This window comes from Rhodotorula toruloides (assembly GCF_000320785.1).
Source record: "Rhodotorula toruloides NP11 unplaced genomic scaffold Scaffold38, whole genome shotgun sequence".
NCBI classification, from domain to species: Eukaryota; Fungi; Basidiomycota; class Microbotryomycetes; order Sporidiobolales; family Sporidiobolaceae; genus Rhodotorula; species Rhodotorula toruloides.
The window spans coordinates 18,896-36,065 of record NW_015622998.1 but is presented as its reverse complement, the minus strand read 5'-3'; the positions used below and the strand labels follow the sequence as shown (position 1 = coordinate 36,065).

The following is a 17,170-nucleotide window of genomic DNA, read 5'->3' as shown; positions in this document are numbered from 1 at the left end:
CAAGCCAGTCCAACCCTGATTGGAAGCGGTGGAGGAGGTGTTGTCGTCTCCTCCGCCTCTCTCCCGCTCACGACTCACTCGCCAGCTCACTCCACTGCTCCTGAGCGGCGTGACTGCATAGCGTGCTCACACGTAGACCGCTACAGACCGCTCAGAACTCGCCTGACTCCGCCAGCTGCCGTCCTCATCTCGCTGCTTCCACCCCACCTCCCTCACCGCGATGGACGCCAACTTCGACAGGGCGGACGCGGACGGTGCAGCAGGAGCGACGCAGGCATCGGCAGCATTCGAGGTGCCGCTCGCGTCGTCGAACGAGGTTATCCCGGTCTCGCTCGACGATGTCTTCTCCGCCGAGACGGAGGAGAAGGTGCACGAGCTGTTGACCGAGGTCGTCGGTCTTCTGACGACTGAGCAGGCGGCGACAAAGTTCTGGGTCAGGCTCATCGAGGAGTGCTGGAGGCAGAAGCGATGGGCTCAGGCGCTCGAACTGGCAGACACGGCTCTCAGGGGTGCGTCCGGTTGTCCTCTAGGCAATCTACTATATCAGAGGGCTGACATGAACTTGTCGTTGCTGTAGCCGTCCCCCACAGGCCTGACTACCAACCGCTCGACCTCGTCCCCCTCTACTGCCTGAAGGCCAACTTCAACCTCGCTCTCGCCCGCCGAGCGCCCAAGCAGCGCCTCGAAGACAACCGTGTGTCCAGCATGACACCGCGTTACGCGCATGGAGCTGACGTCGGCCCTTTTCCGCAGGCACCGGTCCCATCTCCTTCCCTCGCGACCCTCATCACCCCGAATTCGTTCGTCCCGGCATGCAGCCTTCTCCAACGGGTCCTATGCTCAAGACCGAGTACGTCATCCGTGCCGGCATGGAAATCAACGAGGCCGAGCGGATCGACCCGAACAACAAGGTCGTGCTGGACATTAAGGGTGAGCCGGGGATTTCCGCAGCTTCGGACGGCATTCAGCTTGCTTTGGGCGAGTGCACAGCTGATGCCTGACTACTATCGCGGTCTCCAGCTGCTTGGTGCATGGTGTCGGGCGCTCTCGACCAGGCTCGTCAGAACTTTGAGCAGATCCTCCGCGAGGAGCCGACCAACCTGATGGCTCTCATGGGCCGCGTGCGTCCTTTCCCTTTCCCTTCCGCTCCTTGATTATCGCTGATTGCCGTCACAACGAACAGGCCCGCATCCAGTTCTCGCAACGCGCCTTCCGCCCCGCCCTCAAGACGTACCAAGAAGTCCTCCGCCTCGCGCCGAACTTCTTGCCCGACCCGAGGATCGGTATCGGCTTGTGCTTCTGGATGCTTGGAGACCGGGAGAAGGCGAGGAAGGCGTGGGAGAGGAGTATGCAAGTGGTGAGTTACCGACATTTTCGCTCTGTTCCAGCCCGCTTCCTTGCTGGTTACGGGACTGATATGAAGAACTGTCGAATCTCGCAGAACCCGAACAGCTCGTCGCCCTCGGCCCCGCTGCTCCTCGGCCTGCTCCACCTGAACGCCTCGAAGGACCCGCTCCTTCCCGGCGGACCAGCCTCCCGCTCGGCCGCCTACGAGCGCGGTCTTACGCTGATCCAAGCGGCTTTCAAGAAGGACAACACGTCTGCCGGTGCCGCCGCGATGGGTCCCATCGCCTCGCACCTCCTCCTGCAAGGCGGTCCACTCGCCGCGCAGAACGCGCTCAAGCTCGCCGAGCGCATGCTCTCCTTCGCCGACGCCCGTCTCCTCCTCGCCGAAGCACACCTCGCCCGCGCCCGCGCACTCGACGCCGATCCCTCGACAGCCGAGTTCGGCGGAGCGCTCATTCTCCAGTCCTACCAGCGCGCGATCGAGGCGAACCCTGACCTCGTCATGGCGCATCTCGGAGCGGGAGCCATGTGCGTACGAATGGACCAGCACCCTCAAGCGATCTTTGCTTTCGAGACGGTCCTCCGCCGACACCCCAAATGCATCGAGGCGCTCGTCTGTCTCGCCTCGATCCACACGCATCTCGCCTTCACCTTCCACGCCGTCAGCGATGCCTCTGGTGCGCGCAAGAGCGCCAAGGAAGCGTACGAGCAGGTTCTGCGTGTGTTCGCAACGGGCAAGGAGGCTGTCGGATCGGGCGAGGGAGGCGGAGACCGCGGAATCGCCAAGAGCGAGCGCGTTCGCGTCCTTGCCGAGGACAGGGATCTCTTCATCGAGATCGCCAAGCTGTGGAGCGACGAGTTGAGCGTCGAGCGGAGCTTGCAGGCTTATCAGCAGGCGGCGAGAATTGAGGCGGACAAGGCAGAGGCGGAGAGGGAGGAACGCGAACTGAAGGCCGAGGACGACCTGTACGCGACGCAACAGTTGCAGGAGGACGTCGGACCAGACGCCGTCGACCCGCGCATCAGGAACAACATCGGCGTCCTGCTCTTCAACCGCCGACCGCTCTCGAGCTCGTCTGCCGCCAACGGGTCGAACTCGCATCTCATCCGCGCGCAAGAGCAGTTCGAGGCGGCTCTCGAAAAGGCTGGCGAGATGTTCGCCAAGGCAGGTGGCGTTCTCAACGGTGGAGAACTGGACGCCGTCATGACGACGGTCAGTTACAACCTCGCGGCCTGCTACGAGGCGCTTGGCGACCTCGAAAAGGCGAGGTCCGGTTGGGAGTCGCTCTTGTCGGGTCATCGGGAATACGTTGACGGTGCGTTGCTTTCTCTGCTGCTCCCTCCCCTTCGGATGATGACTCACGCTCCCGCTCTCGCAGCCAAGGCCCGCCTCGCCCTCCTCGGCCTCAAGTCTCGCACCGAGTGGGACAGCGCGCACGATCTCATCAAGCAAGCGCTCACGTCGTCTTCGCAAAATGCCGAACTGCGCGCGCTCTACATCTACTTCCTCTTCGAGACGGGCGCCTACGCCAACGCTCGCGACTTTGCCCGCGCGACGCTCAAGGAGATCTCGCGCCACGACGTCTACGCCTTGTGCGCGAGCGGGCTGTTGTGCTACTTCGAGGCGAGGGAGAACAAGAAGCAGGGCAAGGAGGCGCAGCGCGACCGTGTCGCCAAGTTCACCCGTGCGGCCGAGTTCTACGACAAGGCGCTCCAGCTCCAGCCTCAATGCGCTTTTGCGGCGCAAGGTCTCGCGATTGGGATTGCGGAGGGCACGCTCGGGAATGGGCCAACCGAGGCGAACGGCGCGGCGGCGAACCCTGCGGCGCCAGGTCAGCCTGCTCAGCCGCTCACTGAGCACCAGGCGAGGTTGCGCAACGCGAGGGACGCGCTCGGTGTGTTGGCCAAGGTCAAGGAGAGCGTCAACGAGGCGAGCGTCTACGTCAACATTGGACACTGCCACTTTGCGCGCGACGAGTACGACAAGGCCATCGAGAACGTGAGTCGCGCGCGCGGACGTCCGGAATGGTTCTGACTCCTTCGCTGAGATGAGCTCACAGTACGCCACCGCCTCGCGCCGCTACCTCAACAACAAGCGCTCGACGGTCCTGTGGTACCTCTCTCGCGCGTACTACCACAAATCAGTTCGCGAGCAAAACTTCGGCGACCTGCAGCACGCGATCGAGGTCGGCCAGGAAGCGACGGACCTCTATCCGAAGGACCTCGCCAACTTGTTCAACATGGCAGTCTTGAAGCAGAAGGGCGTCGAGATCTTGTATGCGCTGCCGGCGGAGAAGCGGACGTCGGCGGAGTTGCATGCGGCGTTTGAGCACTTGCAGGCCTCTAACGCGTGCGTCCGCGACTTCCTCTGCGTCTGATTTCACCGCAAGGCTATGACTGACGCATCTCGTGATCGCGACGCCTAGCCTCTTCGACGACCTCGCTGCCGACCCTACGCAGGTGCCGCCGTACGAGAAGGAAGTCCCTCGCCAGCGCCGCAGCTACGGTCGTTCTCTCGAGTCTCGCTTCCAGTCGATCCTCGAGGCGCAGCAGGCGTACGAAGAGACGGAGCAGGGCAAGCTCGAGCAGGCACGGCGGTTGCGCGAGGCGGAGCAGAAGAAGCGCGAGGAGGCCGAGGCGGAGCGGTTGGCGCAGATTCAGAGGCAGGCTGAGGCGCTTGCTGAGCAGCGGAGGAGGATGAGGGAGGAGGCGGAGCAGTGGGCAGCGATGAGCAAGGAGTGGGCCGACTCGGACGACGAGGACGGCAAGAAGAAGCGCGGCGGAGGCGGCAAGAAGCGCAAGTCGACCAAGATGAAGGGCGGCGACGACGAGGGCCTTGCGGAGACGACCGACAGCGAAGGCGAGGTCGACAAGCCTGCCAAGAAAAAGCGCGCAAAGAAGGTACGCCTCCGCATGCTCCCTTCGCCTCTTGCGACTCAGCTGACCCTCCCGTCCTCGCAGGAGAAGAAGGAGAAGACCAGCAAGAAGGGCAAGGGCAAGGCTGCTGCCGGCGACGAGGCATCTGGGCGCATGGCGGTCGACGAGCAGTACGACGAGGACGGCGAGGAGATGCCCGTCAAGGCGCCACGCCGCCGCAAGGGCAAGTCGAGCGGCCAGGTCAAGTCGGCGTGAGTCCCGTCTACTCATCTGCTTCTCTGCTCCTGCGTTGACACTCCTGCGTGACCGTGCAGCGAGTTCATCGAGGACTCGGACGAGGACGAGTGAGTGGGACGGCCGTCCGCCCAGGCCGAGGGCTGTCCGCTTCTCTTGTACGGCTTGTGCGCCCTGCAACGACTGGTGGTCAAAAGACCTTGCGGAGCCTTGCTATCGCCAGTCTATCACCGAGCAGGAGGACTTGGCGGAGCTGGGCGTGGTGGGGAATGCTCCCGCCAGCGGATTCTGTCGCGAGTCTTTCGTTCGTCTGCTTCTTGCTGCTGTTCACTCGCTCGACCACACCACGCACCGTCAGACCCGTCAGCGCTTGCTGCGGAAGTCCGTCGTTGCCCGCCGTTGCCGAGGTCCCTCCCTCGCGGTTCTCTCGCTCTCTCCATCCCATCTCGCATCGTTCTCCGTCTCGTTTCGCTCGCTCGGATTGCTGTGTCTGCTGTCTGTGCTGTGCCGTCCTTTCCCAACCCGCCCGTCTTTCTCCCGCACCGCGATTCGACTTCATCGCTTCGCTCCACCCCGTTCTCCTATCGGGGTCCTCAACTCCTCATACACACGCCCGATAGCCCACCGTGCACCCCCGAATCCTCCAACAGACCTTTTGCAACCCTTCCCGCGCCCATCGAGCCCGCCATCAGCGTTCGACCACCCTCTTCGCACCCGTATCCCCCACCTTCACTTCCTCCGTACCGGCGTTACGTAAAACGGGATGGTCAACCTCTTCAAGCGTCAGAAGGACACGCTCACCGTCTCTTGCCTCGAGGACGTCGTCTTCCTGCATCCGCCGCCTACCAGCCCGCCGGCGTTGTCCCCTCCTCTCTCGCGCGAAGAACTCGCCGCCCAGGAGCCATCGTCGCACGACCCGATCTTGCGAGGACAGGTCACCCTCGTCACGCAGTCGTCGAGAAGGGCGAGGCGGATACGAGTCGAGCTTGTTGGCAGGTGCACCAGGCATGGAGGAGACGGGTCGCACAATTACGAGGCGAGCGCGACGCTCGAGAAAAGCCTCGAGATCGACCTGCAGGGCGAGAAGCTCGACGCCGGTACGCACACGTGAGTCTGGCTGCTCCCGACTTCAGTTGAGCGAGTCAGCGTCCGTCGCATGCGGCGCGATCGGGTCGCGGACTCCTTGCCGCCCGATACTTCAGGCCGCTCACAATTCTCGTCGTTCCTTCGCCGCAGCTGGGACTTCAGCTTCATCATCCCGTCGTCGACAGCTGTCGGTGAACGGTCCAACTACGGCACCGTCCGCCATTCGAGTGCGTTTAGTCCGGCTGACACCGAGTCGCGCCGACCTGTCGTCTCTCCGCGTGTACTGATGTCTGCTTCCTCATCCAGTTCGAGCCACGCTGCACGGCGTCGGCAACTTTCGAGACTTGATCAGCATGCCGAAACCGATCTTTGTGATCGCCAATCCTGCTCCTCCAGGCGACTTGCCCTCCGGTGCGCTCCAATGCTGTCTTGGCTTGCGCTCGAACACGCAGCTGACGTACGAACTCGCTCTTACGCTTGCAGGCCTCGAGATTGATGTCCACCACCCAACGAACGAACTCGGCCCGATCGCGCTGCACGTCTCCTCCCCTCATTTGACCGTCGCCAGCTTGCTCTTCCTGAGCGTGACGTTCGAGAAGCCGCCTGAAGGACTCAAGATCATGAGCGTTCAGGCGTTCGTGAGGCAGGAGTTTGAGATTCACTGTGCGGGTGATTTCGCTTCATTTCAAGAGGATCGGGACTGACACGGTTTGTCGTTGCGCAGACTCGGCTTCGGAGATTCCCGTCAGCCACCCGCCGGTTCAGCGGAAGCTGCTCTTCTACGCCGACTCGTGAGGTTGCCTTCCTATCAAGACGGACGTCCCCGCTGACCCTGTCACCTTTGCAGCTCGACCGGCGTGCCCTCCTCCACCGACGACCTTCTAGACCGCAGCAACCTCTCGCGCGGTGCACCCCCTCCACTCGCTTACGAACCCCGCGCCCTCCTCCCTCAGCCACTCGCCCGCCTCCAAGGCGGCAAAGAATGGCAATACGCCCGCGTCACTCGCATTCCCGACGACGACCTCGTCCGTCCTACGACGCTCGACGGGACTGAGACGCCCATCCGCGTGGCGCATCAGCTCGTCTGTCAAGTCAGGTATCGGTTCAAGGGAAGCAAGAAGGATCAGGTGCTTGAGATGGCTAGCAACGTCACGATCGCTTCGGTGCGTAGTCGTCCTGCGCTCATCAGCGACGTGAGCTGACGACGCCGCGACACAGTGCTGCTGCCTCACCTCGTCGCTCCTCCTCCCGACCTACCGTCACCCGCACCACCCTTCCGCACACTCCACCTCATCGACCCAGCCTTCCTCGCTCAACTCCTCTGTTGCGCCGACGCCCAACTCGCGCTCTCGCTCCTCGTCTCCCAGCCCAGCTCTCGCCCTCTCGACCCTGGCAGGCGGCATGCCCGTGGGCGTCGACACCCCAACAGGTCAGCTCATGCCTCTCCACCGCCGCTGTCTCTGCAACACGCCCATGCAGCAACTGGTCGACGAAGACGGCGAGCGCCTGTGCGGCGTCGCTGCGAGCCAAAGCCGGTCTAGGAGTCGCGTTCCCCGTGGGCGGGAAAGGAGCGGGTCGGATTTGCGGTATGCTCGTGAGGCGGACGACGAAGTGTCGAGCGCAGATGCGAGCGAGGATGAGGGTGCGGAAGGAACGGGCGGGACAACGGGTCGAGGGAGGGACAGGCGTCCCAAGATTGGCGAGACCTTCCCCGTCCCCGCCGAACCGGAAGGCGGCGCGCTACACGGCATCGACGAGCTCCTGCCTCGTCCCGGCGCATCATGGGAAGCCCAGCGCGAGCTGTTGCTCCCGCTCCGTCCTCGCCCCGGCGGAGGAACCGTCCAGGCTGGAACGGCAGTTCAGCGAGTTGCGGCGGCTGGAGGGAGCGGGAGACAGGTCCTGCTCGTCGTGTAGGAGGATGAGAAAAAGGTTGCGGTAGACGCTCTCGCACTTTGCATGTATAGACTATCGCATTTTTGTGCAAAGACACTTCGATGACTCCGTCGGGCGGCGAGTCGGGGATGTCTACTTCGTCGTCCTAGGCTTTCGTGCGTCTTTTCTTCCGCTCGTTGAGGCAGCGCGGCTGGCGGGAGTATTGCGGTCCCGCCTCCCTTCCTCCTTCCCATCACTCGATTGCGCTCATTTGCCTCGAACCGCTCGCAATGACTGACTCCGTCCAGCTCGTCACTACTGACGACCCTCCCGTCACCCTCACCGTGTCCCGCGCCACCCTCGTCGCCCAGTCCAAGGTGTTTGCGGACTTGCTCTCCCTTCCCGTCGGCGACTCCTCTCCACCCTCCCTCACGCTCACGGAGACAAAGGCCGCTCTCGAGCCGTTCCTGAGCGTACTTACTGGCGAGACTGGCGACGACGCCAAGTATCGCTCGCCAGACTTTTCGAACTGGCAGACTCTCGCATTCCTCGCGGACAAGTACGACTCGCCCATCGTCAGACATGCAGTGGAGGCTGAGATATGGTACGCTGTCATTCGCTGCCTGGTCAAAAGATTCAGCTGTCCGTGGCAGCACAGGCGCAAGCTTCTCAGCGGTAATTCGCCAAACGAAGCTTTGAGTCTCGCAACGTATACCGGCCCGCCTAGCCTGATCAAGACGGCCACTCTTGCCGCCATCAAATCAGGATGGAAAGCTGGCCAGGTCATTCTGGCACCTGGATGGGAAGACAAGCTAGCAAGTCACGCTCCGCACGTCTGGCAAGGATCGCATTCACTGGCGCTTGGAACCCAGGCAGACTGGCTCACCCAGCTCCGGCATATTGCCTCTGACATTGCTGTCGAACATGCAGCATTCTTGCCGTATGTTCACGCGAAATGGGGGTGCACCTGTTGCGGCGCGACGGATCATTCCCGCCGCGTAACCTGGCAGGCTCTGCTGTTCGCCAAGATCTGTCACATCCATCCGGTCACTCCTTTCACAGCAGAGCAGGAAGAGCTACCCGGGATCTGCGGTCGACACCAAGAGAAGTACATGATGGAAGCCGGACGCATGAACAGCCAGTACAACGACAAGGCTCCTAAGTTTCCCGTCTAGAAGACCTCATTTACATTTGTGTCCCTTTGTACTGCTTTGCAATCCGTTGCGCCGCTACCTGGCTGACCGCATCGAGGACGAAGGACGAGAGCACCGTGGTTTGCGAAGGCCAAAGGTGAGAGCGCCCTCGAGGCCGTCCTGCAAGGCGAGAAAGGGCTGCAAGCGTGGTGAGCGTCGCTTGAGAACGTCCAGGCTGCTCGAGACGGTTCGCGAGAGGGTTGCGGTTCCGCCTGGCGCGGGACGCGCGCCTCTCCCTCCTTCCCTTCACTCGCTCGCGCTCACCCTGCTCGAACCGCTCACCATGTCAGACTCCGTACTCCTCGTCACTTCTGATGACCCTCCTGTCAACCTTACCGCCTCGCGCACCACCCTCACCGTCCAGTCGCGCGTTTTCCGTGACCTCCTCGCAATGCCCAGCTCCGCGTCTTCCGAGCCCGCCCAGCTCATGCTCGCTGAGACTGAAGCTGAGATCCAACCTTTCCTGAGCGTACTCTCAGGCGAGGAGGGTGACGACGCTTCCTGGTGCAAGCTCGACGATGCGGGTTGGCTTTCCCTCGCCAAGTTGGCGGACAAGTATGATTCGCCTATCGTTCGCCACGTCGTGCGCATCCAGGTGTGGTACGGACCTCATTCTTACGATCATATAAATCGCTGGCTAACGCTTGGTCATCGCAGGCGCCGAATCGACGAAGCAGGCGATTCCTTTCCCGCCCTCAGCCTCGCTACGCATGTCGGTCCCGCCAGCGTGATCAAGGCCGCCGCTCTTTCGGCGCTTGCACATGGCTGGAACAAGAAGAAAGGCGAGTTGGCGCCTGGAGCAGCGGACCGACTGGTAGGAAACTCGTTTCGCTTCTTGCCGGCTAAGGCGACCTGACACCCAACCCCGCAGGATACGTGGATAAAGAGCATCAAAGCGATTGCAGCCGCAATTGCTGTCGAGCATTCTGACTTGACCTCGAGGGTTACAAGCTGCCGTTGCGTCCACGAGGACGGCGTATCGGCATGGCAAAGCTATCTCTGGGATTGCCTGCGAGCCTTTGACCCACGCAGGCCGTTCCCAGCTGAGAACGTTCAGTACCCGTACTGTTCGGCCCACCGCGGCATTGTCGAAGCAACGGCAAGTAACATGAACGTCCAGTACGAGCAGTCGATGCCTCCCTTCCCCTTCTGATGGCATTTTAGGTTGTGCAATATAGCGTATAATCCATCAAGCTGCACCGCCTCAAGGCAAGAGTTGCTCGTACGCGCCTACACCTCCGCCATCCTCGCATCCTCTCCCGCCTCGCCAATCCCCCAAGTCCGCTCGTCCAGCAACCTCGCCTTGTACCTCAAACTCAGCGCATCCCAAAACGGCTTACTAGCCATCACCTGCTTCGTCTCCTCATCGATCGCCTCCTCGCCTCCTACATCGACCTGTCCCTGCCAGACGTCCAACTGCCGCTCCAGAACGTACGTCGTCAGAACCGCCGAGAGGAGTGAGCCTGCAAGCGTGATGCCCGCCTGTCGTGCGAGGGGAAAGAGCGACTCTGCGTCGGAGGGAGTGAAGGATTCGGTCCATGCTGGGAGGCGCCAGTCGAGGAGTGGAAAGACGGGTACGACGTTTGTGCTTGTTGGGTCGTTGTTGAGTGCTCGAACGGCGTCGAGCCAGATGGAGATGGAGGGAAGGCTGGCGGGAGTGATGGGCTCGCCTACTTCGCCTGTGACATGCGAGAGCGAGAGGAGGCGGAGGGAGGGAGGCCGGTGGTGGAGGATGTGCCGAATTTGGCTTGCGGTAGGATCCGAGTAGCCCCCGAAATAGAGCTCTTCGAGGTGAGGCGCTGCGGCGAGAGTCGTGGCGAGCTCGTCGGTGCAGACGGGCATGCCGATGAAGAGTTCGCGCAAGTTGGCGTAGCGCGTCCAGTCGGTCTGTTGCATCGGGAGGTCCACAGGCGGAGGAGTTCCGACGAGGCGCAGTAGTCGGAGAGACCGCAAGTTTGACGTGTCGATGGCGGCTGCAGCGCCCGCGACATGTTTCGATGCGAAGGAATCGTAGAGGGTGACTTCGGCGAGACCCTCGAACGCCCGCAAGACGTTAACGACTCGCTGATCGCACAACGGTCCTCCGAGCGTCAGGTGCTCAACCTGCGAGATGCGATCCATGTCGAGAGGCGGAGGCGCGAGGTCGTTGGCGGGAAAGAGGTCGAAGGCAACTGCGGCACTCGCGCCGGGGTCGTAGGGGAGGACCATGATCTCGAGTTTGCGTAGTTCTTCGTACCGGGAGAGGAGGGCGAGGCGGTAGGTGATAAAGTCGGTGTTGGTGATTTGGCCGAGGAGGAGGGAGATCCGGAGGTTGCGCATCGAGCGGGATAGACTCTTGGGCGTCCCTTCGGAGAGGATGAACGACGAGACGACCCAGTTGGTCGCGATGACCTCTTTCACCGCCGGCATGAGTGCGAATGCATCGCCGAGAAGGCTGTTAAGCGTCGGCCGCTCGATCGCGATGAGCCTCTCCGTCTCCTCCCGCAGGTTCGTCGAGAAGGATTTGACGAGCCTGCCTGTCCCTTGCACCGTGCTGAGCGTCCGAACGAAGAGGAGGAGCTGCTTATAAGAGGAAATCTCGACATGCTGGAGTCGGGCGGCGCGAGAGTAGGGCAGGAGACGGCGGGACAAAGGTGTTGGAGGGTCGTCGAGTTGCAGGAAGATGGCGGTGAGGATCTCGGGCGGCAAGACGCTCAGTGCATCGAGTTGCGGAGCCGGAGTGGAGCTGTGGAAGTGGAGGTCAGTGAGGGAGAGCAGGTCGAGGAGACGAAGCGGCCGCGCTTGGGCTGAGTCCGCTTGGCGTCTCGTACGTCTGTAGAGCCCATGGTCCAGCGAACGGAGCGGTGGAGGCTGTACAAGCGAGAGTTTGCCTGAGCCAAGTGAAGCGGAGGAGGAAGAGAGCAAGGGTCGTCCTCCTGCCGCTGCCCCTCGCCGCTCTTCTGGCTGCAAGGGACGACAAGCAGAGCACGATGAGTCAATCGCTCTGTACGTTCCGCCTTACAGCTCTGCGCGCTCTCGCCGACTCGCCAGCTCGCCTCATCAGTTGGCTGACCTCGGTCGAGGACTGAGGCTCGCCTTGTCGCCCCGGCTGGACCGGCAGAGGCGCAGGCAGGACGACGATGGATGTGCAGAGATACGGTAGGCGTCACTGCATCCGCAGACTGTGAAACCTCTGTTCCCGCCTCCCCTCGAAGAACACTCCACGAGGACAGCGACAAAGCGACGACTGCGAGCTGATCGTGTTGCGTGAGTACCGAAACAGCGCATTTGCAACTGTTTGCACGCTGTGCCTGTGTTCGCTCGCCTCGCGAGCCGAACGACTTTCGTTCGCGATGACGCCGCTTCCTTCTCCGAGCGGGAACAAGTTGGTCGCTGGCAATCGCCCTCTTTCTCGCTCTTGCTCACTCTGCTGCACCGCCAACGTCTCACTAGACGTCCTAGCGACACTCGCAGCTCACCGCCACTCTTCGCACGCCTTCACACCACACCGCCATGGTCGGAGGCGAACCCTCGCACGCTGACCCGGCGCACTCGACGAAGGACTCGTGGCTGGACCGGGGATGGCCTCTCACGCGCTTCCTCGGCTACCGACCACCCCCGCCGCACCCGCACGCCGCCAAAAACGTTGCCTCACACGCCGATCACTTCCTCCCTGCGCCGATGCGGGAGAAACGGAGGGCAAGGGCGCAGGAGAAGTATGAACGCGAGCACGGGATGGCAGAAGAGGGTGGAATGAGGAGAAGCGAGAGCGGGACGGTCGTGGGCTCGCCGGACGGGTCGGCGGCGGAGAAGGGCAAGGGACAGGGCGACGAGCAGAAGCAGCCGTCGTTCGGCGAGAAGGTCCGCACGAAGCTGTGGAACATGCTCCTCACGCTGTTCGGTTGCTTCTTTGGTATCGCATTCGGTGCACTGGGTGCGTGCGGCGCCAGTCTTCGTCGAGATTGGAGACTAACCGGTTCCCTCACAGGCGGCCGCGCTCCGTACATTCGCCGTCACAACGGTCCCATTATCCCTGCAGCGTTCGGTGCCGAAGCAGTCCTCCTGTGCGTCCGCATCGTCATGCCATCCCGCCGTCTTTCGCTAATCTAGTCCTGCGTCTGCAGTTACGCCGCCCATTCCTCGCCCCTCACTCAGCCAGTTCGTTCACCCTTGCCTTTTGAACAGTCGATATCACACTGACATGGCCCTCACGCGCTCAGCGAAACGTCATCTTCGGCAACACGATCAGCGCCATCCTCGGCGTCTGCGTCGCGAAGCTGTTCCTCCTACACCCGGGCTTCAAGGTTGGCGACGCATTCGGAATCAACTGGGCGTACGTCGCACTTCTCTCCATGGCTTGAGCTAGCGAGACTGACGCGAATCACCGACAGCGCATGCGCCATCTCGCTCGCCCTCTCGCTCGGCGTCATGCAGCTGTTCGAGATCACGTACGCCCCCCTCCTCCTTCCTACCTCCTCCTCGCCCAGCTGACAGAACGCGGTGCGCAGCCACCCCCCAGGCGGCGCCACCGCCCTCCTCGCCGTCTCCGTCCCCCAAGTCTCCAACATGGGCTGGTGGTACGTCCCGCAAATCCTGCAGACTTCGCTCATCCTGCTGGGGTGGGCGATGATCATGAACAATTTGGGAGGGAGGAGGTATCCCAGTGAGTTTTGCGCTTCGTTGAGCTTGGAGAACGTGAGGAGGGAGAGGATGCTGATGGATTGAGTGCGCGCAGACGAGTGGTGGTGGAAGAGCAAGTGGGTCGTTATCTAATTGTAGCCGCCGGTCGTACCCAGCTGTCAATCAGTATTTCCAAACTACTGCGTTGCGTTTCCTGCGAGACGACGAGCATCTCCTCCACAGCTTCTCTCGCGCTTCGCGAGATTCTGCTCTGCTTGTCAGCTCGTTCTGTTCACCTGACCGTTCGCACATAGTCACTGCTCGCGATTCCAGTCGTCTACAGATCTCCAAGCCTGTATCGCTCGCGCTCAAAGCTTCTGCTGCTCGCGCATCTGCTTGATCCGCGCCGTCATCTTCTCGACGATGTACTCCTCGTCGAACGTTTCCTGCCAGCCAATCTCTGCGTCAACTCTTGGTTCAAGCAGGAAGAGAGAAAGCGGCGGGACGTACAGACCAAGACGGACGGGAGACGAGCGCTTCGTGGTAGGCGCGGAAAGGGGCGTATTTCTCCTCCGACGAGAGCTTGGAGAAGACGTCTTCGGGGACAAAGCCTACACGAGCGGGGGCAGCAAGTCAGCTACGGTTTCGGTCAACAAAGGAACCTCAAACGCACCCTGCTTCCCGAGCGTAAACAGCCTTCCAACGAAAGGCGCGACGGCAAGGTCCCCAATCGACGGCTCGTCGCCAAGCAAGAACGTCCCGTTGTGTTTCGCGAGGAGGGACTGGATCTCCTCGATTCCGGTGAGGAGCGAGGGGGCGGCTTCGGTCTTGCCTTGGTAGAGGACTTGGCTATAGGGCCCGTTGACGACGTCTTGGTAGCTGGCGGCGGTACACGGGTCGTCAGTTAGCATGCAGGTGAGAGAGAGGGTAGACAGAGAGCGCGGAGACGCACCGCTGTGAGAAGTAGCGCCCCCAAGCCCGCTTGACTGGGTCCTCCGGGCTCAACCCGCTCTCCGGCCAAAGCTCCGCGACAAGCTCAAGCAAGACGCCCGACTCGGGGATATTGAGCGTCCCAGGCGCGCCTTCCTCGCCGACGACGAGGACCGGCACCTTCGAGGCGGGGTTGACGCGCTGGGCGTAGTCGGCCGGCTTGTTCTGGAGGTCGATCTCGACGTGCTTGATTTGATTGTTGGCGTAAGCGCCTGGAAGAAGCGAGGGAACGGTCAGCGATTCGCAGGAAGTGCGAGTCGCGAAGGTCACGACAACGACTGGGTGTCGGCAGAGGTCGTCTGCAGGGCGGGACTCACCGACTTCGCGCAGAGCAAGCGTCACACGCTGTGCCCACGGGCTGCACCGCAAGCGAACGAGTGTTAGCGGGATGACAAAGCTGCTCGCTCGGTCGAGGTGGGGCGGAGGAAGGGGGAGAGCGACGAGGACGCACCAGATCTTGGCCGAGTAGACTGTGATAGGGACAGAGGGAGGCATTCTAGCGGTCTAGCGTCGATAGCGGTGGAAGGAAACTGTGAGGGAGTGAAGGGAGGGAGGGAAAGGAGCTCGTGCGAGAGGCGGAGATGGTGCCATCGTCTGCGGGCGGGCCCGGTTGACGCTGACAGATCCGCACGAAGAATTCGAGTAAGCAGTGCTGGTCAAAACGTCCGCGGGAGACGACGGGAGTGGGTTCGAATAGAAAGAGGCGTTTTATTACAACTCGCGGCTAACCGTGCAACATTACAATCGCGGGCTATTCAGTTTGTAATGGCTGTTGTATCTCGTCTGCACCACTCGCTTGCCTGCCTTGTCTACCTCGAGCGAGTGCTGCTACCTGCTCGCCTGCTTCTCTGCGACTCCAGCATGGCGTCTCGGACAGCGACGCCCCAGCCATGGCAGCAGCAAGCGGGTCAGCAGCAGGGCCAGGGGTTGCAGCTGCCTCAACAGGGCGGGGTCGGGACAAGGGGTGCGTTCCGTTCTCTCAGTGATCAAGGGCAGTGTCACGGTGGGGCAGGGACCATGCGGCTCGGCGCAGCGCCTGAGATGGAGTTGTGATGGACGAGCGGGGGTGTCGGCTGAGATGGAGAATCCGCAACAACTCGGCTGGCTGGGCTGGCTCGCACGTATGCTCACTGTAATGCTTCTCTCTCGCAGGCCGAGGAGCAGGCGGCGCGCCAGGCGGGCGAGGCGCATCAGCAGAGTGAGTTGTGGTGCTCTCGACGAGACGCCGTCATCACGCCGCTCTGTCCAGCCCGGTGCTGATCTTGCGAGATTCCGCGGATTCGACAGCCCCGAGGGAGGTGCTGGCAATGCGGCCGAGTCGGCTCGAGCGACCGACGTCAATTCGCTGATGGACGCGGTCGGCGCGAGTGGTGTTGACCTTGGCGTGCGTTCGCTTTCCGTTTCTGTGACTGCTGACAAGGCACACATTCTGACATTCTCGCTCCTGCAGGCCGAGGAGGAATCCCTACGAGCGACGAACGAGCGACAGCACGCACAGGCGATGGCGGCTCAGCAGAGCCAGGGAGGCTACTCGGCGGCCGACCGGTCACGCATGCAGGACCTGGTGGATCAGGGTGCTTTGACAGAAGCGGTCAAGCGAGTCGGTGCGTTGCAGCTCGAATGCCGCTGCGATCCGCTCCACAAACTGACTAAGTTGCGTTTCACAGCCGCCGCCTGGCAACTCAAGACCCTCGAACCAGCTACTCTTACCCTTCTTGCCCTCGCCACATCCCAGCGCGTCACCTCGCTCATCGACTCCGCCATCTCAGCGCGCGACCACCGCCAATCCTCCTCCCACTTCCGCGTCCCTCCCTTCGTCTCCGCCTCTTCCACGACCCGCAAAAAGCGACGACGAGACCCTCTTGATCCCGATCTCGACATGGACGACGACGACGCCGACTTCGACGAGGACGAGGAGATGGCGGATGCGGACGCAGCGGGACGGCCGAAAGTCCCGGCTTGGGATACGCTCGTCTATGATGACCCTGAGCGGTATTTGACGGTTCTTGAGCGGGTGGATCGGGAGGAGGAGCGTAAGAAGCGGCGAGAACGGATGCTGCGAGATCAGAAGGAGGAAGAGGAGCGACAACTTGCCGAAGCGATGGCTGCGGCTGAAGCGGCGCAGCGGGCGCTCGAGGCAGAGGGAGGCGGGAAGAAGGAGGACGAGCCGGAGACGAAAGGTTCGGGGAAGGCGGATGCGAAGGGAAAGGGCAAAGCGAAAGACGGCGCGCCCAGTACGCCTTCGGGCAAGGGTGGTGCCGAGACGCCGCTTGGCAAGGACGGCAAGCCCAAGAAGACGCGGGCGAAGAAGGTCAAGGGTGGCGAGGGAGGAAGCGGGACGAGCACGCCCGCGCCGGCGACGGGCGGCAGCACGAAGAACCTCGCCGAAGACATCAAAAAGCGGTTGACGGACCAGACGGCTTTGCGCTCGCTCGGAGGACAGAAGTTCAGCTGGCTCAATTCGAGTATCGGGTCGCCTTCGCCTGCGGGCGGCGGTCTTGGCGGCGCCGGCAACCTCCCCAAACCGAAGTTTGCGCCCGCGTCTGCCCTTCCTCCGCCAAGTTTCGCTCCCAACGGCGCCAGCACCTCGACGTCGATGCTTAACCCGGCCAACTCGGCCGCAGCCGCAGGCGCAAAGGCAGCCGCCGGCGGAGCAGGCGACGAAACACCCGCCGCCTCTGCCGCCGCCGCAGCCTTGACGACGTCGCGACTCAACATCCCGCCTATGCACGACGCTCAGCGAACACAGCTCGACAAGCAGAAGTGGGAGGCGGGCCATCATGTCGTCGAGTTGCAGGACTTGCTGTTTGCGCTCGACCGCGAGCGAGGGATGGGTGTCGGCAGCGGGAGCGGGAGGTCTGCGGCGATCCGTGGGAGGTCGGGTATCACACGAGGAGGCTACAAGGCGGTCGCACGACGTTAATGCTGCATTCCAGTCGATTACCATCGCGTCTATTCCGTCATTACAAACC

The 17,170-nt window shown here is 62.3% G+C and overlaps 8 protein-coding genes across 8 annotated transcripts; 6 read left to right on the top strand and 2 right to left on the bottom strand.

The window, feature by feature from the left end:
- Window positions 1–220: 220 nt before the first annotated feature.
- On the top strand, window positions 221–4,572 carry RHTO_05882 (Pol II transcription elongation factor; the record flags this gene model as incomplete). The annotated part of the gene is made up of 11 exons (XM_016419543.1): window positions 221–509; window positions 578–694; window positions 754–930; window positions 1,021–1,121; window positions 1,184–1,357; window positions 1,442–2,663; window positions 2,727–3,346; window positions 3,408–3,697; window positions 3,774–4,248; window positions 4,309–4,475; window positions 4,539–4,572. 11 exons carry the CDS (start codon window positions 221–223, stop codon window positions 4,570–4,572), a joined length of 3,666 nt encoding a protein of 1,221 aa, XP_016269604.1.
- A 649-nt stretch (window positions 4,573–5,221) lies between these two features.
- On the top strand, window positions 5,222–7,458 carry RHTO_05881 (Immunoglobulin E-set domain protein; the record flags this gene model as incomplete). The annotated part of the gene is made up of 7 exons (XM_016419542.1): window positions 5,222–5,565; window positions 5,695–5,771; window positions 5,851–5,955; window positions 6,028–6,207; window positions 6,269–6,335; window positions 6,392–6,707; window positions 6,763–7,458. The coding sequence occupies 7 exons, from the start codon at window positions 5,222–5,224 to the stop codon at window positions 7,456–7,458; spliced, it is 1,785 nt and encodes a 594-aa protein (XP_016269603.1).
- Window positions 7,459–7,706: 248 nt separating this feature from the next.
- Window positions 7,707–8,591, top strand: RHTO_05880 (uncharacterized protein; the record flags this gene model as incomplete). The annotated part of the gene is made up of 2 exons (XM_016419541.1): window positions 7,707–8,020; window positions 8,075–8,591. 2 exons carry the CDS (start codon window positions 7,707–7,709, stop codon window positions 8,589–8,591), a joined length of 831 nt encoding a protein of 276 aa, XP_016269602.1.
- A 301-nt stretch (window positions 8,592–8,892) lies between these two features.
- Window positions 8,893–9,762, top strand: RHTO_05879 (uncharacterized protein; the record flags this gene model as incomplete). Its single annotated transcript, XM_016419540.1, has 3 exons — window positions 8,893–9,209; window positions 9,267–9,423; window positions 9,481–9,762. 3 exons carry the CDS (start codon window positions 8,893–8,895, stop codon window positions 9,760–9,762), a joined length of 756 nt encoding a protein of 251 aa, XP_016269601.1.
- A 77-nt stretch (window positions 9,763–9,839) lies between these two features.
- Window positions 9,840–11,763, bottom strand: RHTO_05878 (uncharacterized protein; the record flags this gene model as incomplete). Its single annotated transcript, XM_016419539.1, has 2 exons — window positions 9,840–11,334; window positions 11,759–11,763. 2 exons carry the CDS (start codon window positions 11,761–11,763, stop codon window positions 9,840–9,842), a joined length of 1,500 nt encoding a protein of 499 aa, XP_016269600.1.
- Window positions 11,764–12,101: 338 nt separating this feature from the next.
- Window positions 12,102–13,361, top strand: RHTO_05877 (hpp family protein; the record flags this gene model as incomplete). The annotated part of the gene is made up of 7 exons (XM_016419538.1): window positions 12,102–12,522; window positions 12,577–12,652; window positions 12,713–12,746; window positions 12,809–12,921; window positions 12,980–13,036; window positions 13,097–13,251; window positions 13,324–13,361. 7 exons carry the CDS (start codon window positions 12,102–12,104, stop codon window positions 13,359–13,361), a joined length of 894 nt encoding a protein of 297 aa, XP_016269599.1.
- A 215-nt stretch (window positions 13,362–13,576) lies between these two features.
- RHTO_05876 (maleylacetoacetate isomerase) lies at window positions 13,577–14,693 on the bottom strand (the record flags this gene model as incomplete). The annotated part of the gene is made up of 6 exons (XM_016419537.1): window positions 13,577–13,654; window positions 13,719–13,819; window positions 13,882–14,087; window positions 14,161–14,410; window positions 14,516–14,556; window positions 14,650–14,693. 6 exons carry the CDS (start codon window positions 14,691–14,693, stop codon window positions 13,577–13,579), a joined length of 720 nt encoding a protein of 239 aa, XP_016269598.1.
- Window positions 14,694–15,059: 366 nt separating this feature from the next.
- On the top strand, window positions 15,060–17,121 carry RHTO_05875 (transcription initiation factor TFIID component TAF4; the record flags this gene model as incomplete). Its single annotated transcript, XM_016419536.1, has 5 exons — window positions 15,060–15,162; window positions 15,351–15,396; window positions 15,486–15,582; window positions 15,649–15,802; window positions 15,866–17,121. 5 exons carry the CDS (start codon window positions 15,060–15,062, stop codon window positions 17,119–17,121), a joined length of 1,656 nt encoding a protein of 551 aa, XP_016269597.1.
- Between the last annotated feature and the right edge of the window lie 49 nt (window positions 17,122–17,170).